This window comes from Lates calcarifer, linkage group LG5, assembly GCF_001640805.2.
Source record: "Lates calcarifer isolate ASB-BC8 linkage group LG5, TLL_Latcal_v3, whole genome shotgun sequence".
NCBI lineage: Eukaryota > Metazoa > Chordata > Actinopteri > Centropomidae > Lates > Lates calcarifer.
In genome coordinates this window covers 332,886-343,615 of record NC_066837.1, presented here as the reverse complement: position 1 = coordinate 343,615, position 10,730 = coordinate 332,886, and the positions used below count along the sequence as shown (strand labels likewise).

The 10,730-nt window shown below is 44.0% G+C and overlaps 1 protein-coding gene across 4 annotated transcripts; it reads right to left on the bottom strand.

The window, feature by feature from the left end:
* Nucleotides 1–193: 193 nt before the first annotated feature.
* On the bottom strand, nt 194–10,249 carry rrbp1b (ribosome binding protein 1b). 4 transcript variants are annotated; one of them, XM_018674702.2, is made up of 24 exons: nt 10,145–10,249; nt 7,280–7,937; nt 6,992–7,146; nt 6,340–6,462; nt 5,818–5,970; nt 5,298–5,416; nt 4,996–5,128; nt 4,807–4,903; nt 4,610–4,689; nt 4,232–4,269; nt 4,034–4,129; nt 3,892–3,943; nt 3,714–3,754; nt 3,461–3,548; nt 3,211–3,303; nt 2,988–3,080; nt 2,763–2,834; nt 1,778–1,864; nt 1,580–1,672; nt 1,391–1,462; nt 1,221–1,313; nt 1,011–1,094; nt 863–931; nt 194–421 (listed from the first exon to the last, which is right to left on the bottom strand). In XM_018674702.2, the coding sequence occupies exons 2-24, from the start codon at nt 7,908–7,910 to the stop codon at nt 383–385; spliced, it is 2,601 nt and encodes an 866-aa protein (XP_018530218.1). In that variant the 5' UTR covers nt 7,911–7,937; nt 10,145–10,249; the 3' UTR covers nt 194–382. The 4 variants fall into 4 exon arrangements, with proteins under 4 accessions (XP_018530218.1, XP_018530217.1, XP_018530220.1 ...); XM_018674701.2 differs by having other exon boundaries at nt 10,059–10,198; XM_018674704.2 differs by having other exon boundaries at nt 10,121–10,155.
* Between the last annotated feature and the right edge of the window lie 481 nt (nt 10,250–10,730).

Here is a 10,730-nt window from a genome sequence, read left to right as displayed (position 1 = left end):
TTCCCTGTTCTGTGTTTCTAGAAATCTGTAACCTACAGGTTGAGAAGTCAGAAAAACATGGACGCTCACAGAGCCTTTATGGCTGAGTATAGACAACTTCAAACAAATCTGCTCCTCCTAAAACATTCTACAACATTAGGACACAACAGCATCACCTGTGTTTGTACAGTGTGTTTAGAGAAACAGCAGAGAATTAACAGTCAACAGTCAGACAGTTTATTTGTCACAGTGAGAAGCAGAGACATGATGTGAAATAATAACACTGATGAGCTGTTTTTATTAAACTTCACTGTAAAATAGAAACTTTGGTCACTTTTCATCCTTTGTTCAGACCTGAAGTCTGATTTCAGAAGGAGTTGAATCACAAGGGAAGAACCTGGATTCACACTGACGTCTCCTCCTTCACCTCCACAGTCGCCTCCTGCACAAACAAGAAGAAGAAAACTTTTAGCTCAGTGTGATCCTTCAATGAGTCATGGTATCCCATCCTCTCCTCAAAGGGGTCCCACAGGGATCAGCACTGAGGCCCCTTCTCTTTGTGATATACACCACTTCCTTTGGTCCAGTTATCACTTGTACGCCGACGACACCTGACTTTACCTGTTGACCCTGTCAGACGACCCCGTGGTCTCTCAAACATTTCCACCTTCGACTAAGCCTCTCTAAGACTGAACTCTCAGTTGTCCCAGCCCACCCCAACCAAGGCCCTGCACACAAGGTGTTCTCAGTCCAGACTCTTCTGGTTTGTGGTTCCCTGATGGAGGAACCAGCTCCCAACTGCACTTTTGTTCAGTTTGGAGAATGTAAAATGTGAATTAAGATGTTCTGGTTTTATAAATGTGTTGATGATAAAGACAGAAACCTTGAGCAGAGCAGCAGACCTCTGGTCAGCCTCCATCTGCTGCTGCAGCTGCTGCACTTCCTGACGAGCCTGAAAACAACAAGAATAAACATTAAAGTTTTGATCTGACGACCTGTGACCTTGCTGTTGATGACCTGTGACCTCTGACCTGCTGCAGCTCTTGTTCCAGCTGCTGTCGCTGCTGCTGCTCCGACTGCAACCTGATGGACATCTGCTGCAGCTGAGACTGAACCTGAACACAGAGACGGGTCGACTGTTCAGGTTCAGAACTAGTTTATGTTGGTGGAAAACAGGCACAGTAACTGGATCTCTTTTAAATTAATGAATTTAGGATTCATTGACAAAGTTCTGGAATGACCTGAGCGAGCTCCTCAGTGCAGCTCTGGGTGACACTGGCCTCCTCCAGCTGTTTCTCCAGCTGAGCCTCCAACAGCATCAGCTGCTCCTTCAGCTGAGACACAGTCAGCTCCACATTAACATCAACAATCACTAACATTCAAACATGTTGCCTGCTTTAAACTCACACACCTGCTGAGTGTTTTCTGTCTCCGTCGTCTTCAGCTGAGCTTCATCCTCCAGCTGCTTCAGTCGATCCAGGAGCTGCAGACGACAGGAATCACACACTGAGTAACACGCTGAAATAACCAGCTCCTAGACTGACGACTCTGAGAATGACGTCGTCACAATTCAAGGAAAAAGTCGATAAACAAGCCTCACTGTTTGTCTCTGGTGTTCAGCCTCAGACACTTTACTCTTCCAGATGTTTTCTTCGTCCTCAGAGCGTCGCTGCAGAGACTGAAGCTCCGCCTCCTGTCAGAGAAACAACAGAAGCTCAGATTTTACTTTTCATTTCTTCATTTAAAACCAGGTGATGAGATGAAGCAGGTTGATGAACATAAAGAAAGTTTTTCTCACTGTCTCCTGCAGCAGCTTCCTGCTCTGATCCAGCTCTGCCTGCAGCTCGATGTGTTTCTGTTCGGCCTCGTTCAGCCTCAACTGCAACTGATCAACAACAACAACAACAACAACACACCCTTTAACAACTAAACTCAGCCTGCTCTCTCCATGTGTTTAAAGCCTCCAGCAGGGGGTGCTATTTTGACCCCTAATCAGATTATTACCTCCACCAGGGAGGTTCTGTTTTCACCTGTCTGTCTGTTTGTTTATTTGTTTGTTTGTCAGCAGGATTACACAAAACATCCTGAATTGATCTGCAGTGAACATGGTGGACAGAGGGGGGACAGTCCAGAGAAGAAGCCATTACATTTTGGTGCAGATCCAAAAAATTTTTATTTATTTTTATTTTATTTTTTTTTATCACTGTTAACATCGGAGATCGACATTAGAGCTGGACAGATGTGTAGGAGTGTTGGTGTTGTTTTAGTCTGAACCTGCAGGTGGCAGTAATTCACCTCAAAATTTGTTAGAATTCGTTAGATTTAAAGGACAATGAGTTCTGGGAAAAGTTTCTGATTTCATGAAAAAATCTGACTAAAAGAAGTACGGTTCTATAAAATGTTTTTAATTTCTAACTCCAGTCTGTGTGATGTTCCAAAGCAAGTTCATGAAAATCAAGATCAGTTCCTGGAGAAGTTTTTGAGATAAAGTTACTAAATTCACAAGTGTTGAGTTTCAAGCTGCAGAAAATAGTTTCTAAACTCAAGCTCCAAAGTTCAGCAAAAGCAAATCTCAGATTTCATGGAAAAGTTTCTGAGTTCTTCTGGGAGAGGTCACTGACAGAGTTCCTGTTGAACCTGAGCTTTTAAAAAAGTTCAGACAAAAGTTCTTCAGATTTTATAAAACAAATCTTCAGTTCTGGAAAAAGTTTCTGAGTTGCTAACAGTACTAATACTGATGCGAACTGTTGTCTCATCTGTCGACTAGGTGTGTGTGTGTTTACCTCAGAGTGAGACCGCTCTGCTTCACATTTACTCTCCTGAACTTTCTGGGTGAAATGGTGGAGCCAGTTTCTCTGCAGAGAAAACACATGTCCTGTTAACACACAGCTGGTGGAGCATCTCACCCTGAGTCCTGACTGTCAGGGTGTTGGATCCTGACAGGACACAGGTGTTCAACAACGTCCTCTCACAGTGTTCGTAACAGAAACAGGAAACAGCTGACCAACCTGCTCTGCCTCCACAGAGACACCAGGAAACAGAACCTGCAGCGATGCCTGGAAGTCCGAACGCAGGGACTCAAACCTGGACTCTGCTTCAGTCTGAACACAAAGGTAAACATTCTGATTTTTACAGTGTACTCTCCTTTTAATGACACTGTAAAACTTCTTCAGGCTCTGATTGGTTCTCAGGTCTTTGTGTATTTATCAGAGGAAACAGTTTATTTCTGACCAGCGCTGCTTTAAGCTCCGCCTCTCTCTGCTCCATCAGTCGCTCAGCCGTCGTTAATGCCTCTGCTGACACCGCCATTTTCTCCTGAAGCTCCTGAAAAACAACACAATGTGAGAGGAAATTGAACTTTGTAAGACTGGTTCACAAAAACAGGAAACACGTTTCAGTTTAAATCTGTCGTCACGTTTTCTTCTCATCAGGTCATTTTGAACCAGAAAGCTTTATTTGAAGTGAAAGTGTTTGGACTCACGTTGCCGTGGTTACGAGTCTGTTGCAGTTCATCTCTGAGCTGCTGGAGTTCCTCCTCTAGACGAAGCAGCTGAGAGTCTTCCTCCAGGCTGACAACAACAAACAACAAACAATGAAACACTACGTTAAACAACAACACCTTGCTGCTGGGAGTTTCATTAAACTTGTTGTTTGTTAAAGTTTAAATGATCAAACTCGACCTGAAACACTGAAACACTGAGCGTCAGCGATTTAACACAGGTGTGTTTTTCTACCTTTCAAACGGCTGCTCAGACTCTGTCTCACTTCCTGATCCCTGCACAAGAAGAAACGACAGCTTTTGAACATCATTAAACCTGATTTATCAATACAATCAACACAAACACAAACAGTCAACCTAAACTTTAGTCTCTAACTATAAACACTGTGTTTGTTCTGTGAATTCAAACGTACGTCTTTCAGCGTCTGATCTGCAGCTGCTGCTTCAGCTTCATCCTCCTTCGCTCTGAGGAGACAAAGAGACAAAAAACTCGGCTCAGCTCCTCATGAAACCTCAGTTTTTAATTCAAAACTCAGAGTGAAACGAGCGTCTGACCTCTGCGACTGTGATGATGTCAGCAGCTGTAGCTCCTCCCTCAACTGTGTAAGCTCCGCCTCCAGAGCAACGACCTGCTCGTCCCTGCGCTGCACACTGACAGGAAGTCACATAGGAAGTCATTCTGTAGTCCGTCACACTTACACAACATCCACACTCAGTTACTGTTTCAGTCATGACAACAGAAAAGCTCAGTACCAGATCTTCAGCTGGTCCACGTCAGACGAGTTCTCCACCTGCAACACAAACAGGTCACTGCCAATGAGACTCTTCACTGAGCAACAGTCTGAGACTTTAACTGCTGGAATCAGACTCAGAGAGTTCAGAGTGATGCAGAACTGTAGATCAGTTTAAAAGACTTAGAAGTCATTAAAAACCAGCGTTTGTCTCTGATATCCAGGAAACTGATGCAAATATCACGAGTTAGGAAAGTTTAGTGTGTTGGTTACAGTCATAGCACTTCCTGTCCCAGAAGGAGAAGGGGATCATGGGTAATATACACCGCTTGGCCGCGTTGGGCCGGGCATTATAAAAGGGAATCCCATGATGACATGACGAAGGTGCTCAGGTTGTTACCTGGACTGCAGCCTGGTTTTCCAGCTGAGTCTTCAGCTCCTGCAGCTCCACCTCTCGGGACGCCAGCACCCCCTGCAGCTCTGAGGGTTAAACAGCAGGAAAACATGTTTTTAAGTTCTCCCTGGTTAGCATTAGCATGAGTTAGCACTGTTGAAACCAAGTGGCTGAGTTAGCAGCATGCTAACAGAAACACTGACCGCTAACAGCAGCAGTTTCCTGCTGTGACGCGCTCAGCTGCAAAGAGACTTCCTCCAGTCGCTGCTGTAGAGAGCGTTCAGTGTCTGCATGGACCAGCTGAGAGGAGAAAACACGGGTCACTTCCTGTTAACAGCTGCTCCACTGTCAGAAACCAAAAACATTTATTACAACAGTCTCTCATTTCTGACCTCGGCGGCTGCCATCTTTTCCTCCAGGCTCTTCCTGCGCGCCTCATCAGCCCGAAGAGCGTCGGTCCGCTCGGACAACTCCCGATTCAGACGGACACAGTCCTGCCTGAGACGAGCCAGCTCTGCATTCTGTCTGCAGGGAGGGTTAGAGCGGATTATAGAGGGAGGGTTATGGACTGACGGACACCAGTGTCTGCTCATCTGATGATGAAACTCTCCTGGTTCAGTCAGAAAAGAGTTTCCCATCCTTGGATGTTGCTGTGAACACAATGTACAGGACTAACTGGACTTGATTGTGTTACCTGCTCTCGGCCTGGCTGGTTGCTTGGTTCAGGGCGTCTCGTAGGATTGAGTTCTCCTGCTGCAGTCGGGCCAGCTGAGCATTGGGGCCGTTCTCCAGCTGTTCCTGCAAACTCACGATCTGTTCCAGTTGAACAGCCAATTAGCTAAACATGCTACAAACACTGCTAAACAGTCTCAGCCTCAGTTTCTCTAGTGAGCCAGAACCTGAGGCTGGATGGACTTGCAACTGACTTTCCTCTTAAAAACCTGTGACTTGGCTCCAAGGACTTTAGACTTGAATTGACACTTGCCTCGACTTGATTTCGGACTTGACTTGGTCTTGCGCTAAACCACTAAAGACTTGAGGTTTGATTCACATTGCTTTCACAAGATTTCCGACTTGACTTAGACTTGCCATGGTAGACTTGTGATTTGACATAAACTTGCCCAGGACTTGAGGACTTGATTTAGATCAGCCAACAAAAACTCAAGACTTGATGATTTCATACAGTAAATAATTAAAAGTTAATTAAACCTTGCCTTGTGGTTGAGCTGCTGGGTGTGTTTCAGGTGCTCCTGGTCTGCGGTCTGCATCCTGGTCTTCAAGGTGTCTACCTCCTGAACCCGAGCTCTCAGCTCTGCCTTCAGATGGGCCTCCAAGGACGCCATCTTGGATTTCTCTGCACCAAGTTCCTGTACATGGAAACAAAGCAAGTTCAAATTTGCACCTCTTGTGAAAATCTGAAGGTGACGTGTTTCTCCACATAATCCACTGATTCAACTGAATTTATCTGTGCTACAGTGAAATCGTGGGAGTAAGTGCACCTGTTCTTTGTCTTGTTTCAGATACTAGAAATTATTTCAAGAAATTTCTAACTCAGTCGCCTCTGTCTAGAACATTTGCATTTGTTTATTTGTGTCTTTCTAATCTGACTCATCGTTGTATCTCAGTGCACGAGATATTTTAAGGTGAGTGCCATCGTTGTCCACTGGACAAACCATCAGACCTGAAGGAATAAATCTCACAGAGATCATGATTGATGATCTGAGTTCCTGATTCACCTTGCTGATCTCTCGGAGGCGGCTCTTGGCGGTGGTGGCGACCTCCTGCTCTGCGGTCAGCAGCCTCTCTTTCTCCTCCAGCTGTTTCTTGAGAGTGGACAACGGGTCTCCTTTCTGACAGGCCTGGGAGAGACACAGCTTTACTGTTTAAATTTCTTAAAAAGCTTTTCAGATACTAACATATTATTTAACACCAAGTTATCAGCATTTTCAGAAACATCTACCAGAAGATTCCAAGTCATTAAAACTACAGGTGTGAAGAGTCAGAAATGTTCCACTAACTGCTAGCATTAGCTTTTGAATGGTATTCGCATCACTATGCTACCTGCTAATGTTAGCTGGTGAATGGCATTGTAACAGTGTTTGTGTAGCTTCTTCTTTGCTAGATGCTAACTTGATATGGTGATTGTATTAGTTTACATTAGCTGGTGAATACAGTAACTGCTAACTTAGTATTTGCTACCTGCTAATGTTAGCTGGTAGCTCATCAAAGTTGTCGTGACAGTGTTTATTGATATTAGAGGACTTGGTTGCTAGCATTAGCTGTAACAGCTAACATTATGTGGTATACTGTTTTAATTGTGTACCCTCTTTCACTACTAGCTAGCCGCTAATGTTAGCTGGTTGCTGATGCTGGACAGTGTTTATGTACCAGCTGCCAGGAGTCATGGCGGACCCCAGCCTTCTGGTTCAGGACCTCCAATAGTTTGTGCGTCTCTTCGTCACTGAGTGTCATGTTGGACACGGTGGACAGCAGGTCGGCGTACGGCAGGAGCCGGGAGTGGGCAGCAGTTTTGGTGACAGACACTTAAATTAAAAAATAGGACACCAATGATGTAAACAGTGTTTTACAGTAGAGTCCAACCAGTATGGTACACCTGAAGTCGATACAGATATGTGATAAAAATCTGATGATTCCTGATGAAAGTTAAAAACTCACCTGTCTCAGGTTTGCTCTTGGACCTCTTCTTCTTGCTCAAGGTCTCTTTGGGTTCTTCAGTTTTGGCAGCTGATGGTTCTTTAGCGACTTCAGCAACAACCTTCACCGGAGGAACATCCACCACCGGGGCTGCAGCCAGAACCAGAACTTCCTTAGTGACAGTTTCCACCACAGAAGGAGGCTCCGTCCGGGCTTTCTTCTTCTTCTCCTTTGATGAGGGAGCTGGAGAAGACTTGTCAGAGGTGATTACAGGGGGCTCTGGTTCTGGTTCAGGTGTTGGTTTGGGTTCAGGTGCAGCATCAGGTTCCACAGCAGGTTCAGGGTCAGATTCTGGTTCTGTACAGGTCACCGGCTCCTCGCTGCCATCGCTGCCAGCTTCCTGTATCTTACCATCGGGTCGGTCCTCCCTCTTCTTGGCTTTGCTCTTCTTCTCCAGAGTCTTGTCCTTCTTCTTCTTCTCCAATCTCTGGTTCTGGGCTTGGACGAGCTCCCGTCGTTGTTTCGCCAGCGCCTCCTCATACGACGTCTCCTTCATGGAGAGGGTGGAGACGAGGGCGATGCCCACCGCCGAGATGACCATGAAGCCTCCAAAGACCATGAAGCCGAGAGTCTGCGGGTCGGTGATGTCCATGACTGATCAGAGTGTCCCACAGGAAGTCTGGAGGATCGAGAGAAAGGATGTTTAGTCAGTTTTCATGTAAATTACGACTCAGGGTCATTCTGTGTCTCTTTGTGGTCATTTGATTGAGTTTCCAACAAGAAATCGACTTTGTAGAGAGATTCTGGACCTTACCAGACCACCACCTATCACCTATTGTCTTACTCTGCTAGAGGATACCAGAGGTGGCCAGTCAGGTCAGTGGACTGGGGGGGAGGATTCAGTGTACAAACTTAAATGACTGACTTGGACGCTGATTTCTTTTAAATATGACCACCATTTTTCCCTAAACTAAGTGGCTTTAGTTACCAAAGCTAAATGAATCACTGTAGATTTGAAGGAATCTGCAATCGTCATCCAGGTCATGGTAGTCTTAAGAGCTAGGGTCAAAGACAACTGGACTTCTTTAAGGATCCTAAAGGCTTCTGAAACCTTTTGGATGGTACTAGAGGAAAGATGCTAGGGTCAAAGGCAACTGGACAGTAGATTGGTTGGACTCTACTGCAAAACACTGTTTACTCACATCATTGTTTTCCTGGTTTTTTATTTAAGTGTCCATCACCAGTGCTAGGGTTGCAGAGTGACTTTTGAAGAAGTCTTTCGCATGAGAGCTGAAACATCTTAAAGGAACCTGAAAGAAACCCAGTTGCCTTCGACCCTAGCATCTTTCCTTTCAGCGCCAAACTTTACATGTTTAAACTGCTGTTCAGACTCTGAGAGGAAACAAAACAACAACCATTTGTAAAAACTTCAGAGGATTCCTTTAAGTCTGTTCCTCTTTTGACCAAACTGAAGGTTTCTGAGACTCTGAGGTCAGAGTGTAAAAGTACAAAGGTGAGGAGATGAAGTTTTCCAGTAGTGATTATCTCTCACATGTTATCATCCTAACAACACAGGACGTTTGTAATCGTCGTGCAGTTTTAAAACCTGAACAACATTCTTCTTTTCTGTCAAACTGTTTATCTGCTGCTGATACAGGTAAAATAAAAACGGTGATGAATACAGAACAGACATAAACAAAACCTGAACTGAAACAGGAAACATTGACACTGAAAGTTTTTTATTGGAAAAGTTGTATTGGCACTGAAAAATAAAACACAAATACAGTTTTACAGTTGTATATTCTGATTCTATCTTGACGTGTTTTTCATCGATGATCAGCAGATTCTTTTGTCATGTCTGTCCACTTCCAGTTTTTTCAGTTTCACCTGTGTTTACCTGCTGATCACTGACTGGAGGTCAAAGGTCAGCGATTAAATCTGATACAGTTTAGCTGTATTTAAATTTAACTGATCAATATTTCACTGAGACATCAGAGAAACATCTAAAAACTGAGCCCAGATCAGTGAGTCAGACTCTTACCTGGTGACACTTTAGAGGGCCCTGACCCCCAGAATGGGAACCAGTGGACTGAACTCTGACTGTATCTGACGTAGTTAAACCAGCTCCACCTGCAGCAGCTACAGTAACCTGCTGCTGAAGGATCAATGAGTCACGATCAATGATCTGATCAGAGATCAGTCACAGGAGACAGTTACTGCACAATGAAGTACTTTATTGTCAGACTGTAACTACATGAAGTACTTTACTGTTGATACTTAGACATATTTCCCCTGTGACAGTTGAAGTACCTTCAGATGGTAATACCTGTGTAATTAGTACTTGTTGTGTTTGAGGAACGGGAGGGTCGACGTGTCCACAGTTAACCCTCTGTAGTGTCAACACACACGCACACACACACACAGTTATATAACTCAGGTCAGTTTCTTCTCTGACCATCGGACACTGAATTTCACAATAAAATTCACAGTAAATAAAGGACAAATGTTAATAAACGGGCCGGTGACCTTTCACCTCTGACTCTCTGAATATTTCGGCTTTTTAACGGTTTTATGTTCATTTAAACCAAACACACTGAGAAGCTCAACACTCATCACCATCTCATGTGAACGGACGTTAATCTCAGAGGACACCGGGACAGATGTTTGGATTTAAACCGTTTTCTCGGTTTAAGTTTCTCGTTAAATCATCGCTCCTGTCGGGTTTCTAAAATCTATTTCTGAGCATAAATCCAGTAATTTCCCCAAACCTCCCGCCTCCCCCTCCCCCCTGTGTGTCTACCTGTTCAGTCTGAGTCTGTAGTTGAATTCCGAGGCAGCAGCGGTGAAATAAAAGCGCTTTACCTGAGTTTCTCAGAGTTTTCTCACCTCAGCGGAGTCTGTCAGGCTGCTGCTGCAGAGTCGTGGCACTTTCTCTGAGCGGAACACGAAGCTCCGCCCCCCGCCGGCAGCGCGACTCCTCATTGGTCAGCGGGTTCATCACTCGCAGACATTTAAACGACATGGATTGTTGGAGGCGGGAGGACATCGCGAGCTGGCCCACTGGCCCCATGGGAGATGTAGTTGTCTGGTTTAAAGCCACAGATTGAACCAGTCTCATTTGATATTTGATGATGTATGTGACAGAGCAAAGAAAAGAGAAATTATTTGTATATTTTGAAATTTAAAAACAAATATTTAGTGTTTAATGCTGCACTGTCAATAAAGCTAATGGTGTTATATTAGTTTTATTATTACATATATTTAAAATGTATTTAATTTTTATTATTTTAATCTGAAAAACAAGCACCTATAACAGAAATGATAAAGAAAATTAAATTGACATTTTATTTGTATTTTACTGATCAATTATGAAACAGAATTAATACAAACATGTTTTTATTTAATGATAAATCTTTAATCAAGTTAAACTATTTTTAAATGATGTTATATCTTTGAGCTAATTGTTTCTTTA

Coding starts and splice junctions, on each gene's coding strand:
- rrbp1b (XM_018674702.2), bottom strand. CDS start 7,910: ATGGACATCACCGACCCGCAGACTCTCGGCTTCATGGTCTTTGGAGGC. Junction 5,129..5,297: donor ACCAGCCAGGCCGAGAGCAG/GTAACACAATCA, acceptor CCCTCCCTGCAG/ACAGAATGCAGAGCTGGCTC. Junction 4,904..4,995: donor AAAAGATGGCAGCCGCCGAG/GTCAGAAATGAG, acceptor TTCTCCTCTCAG/CTGGTCCATGCAGACACTGA.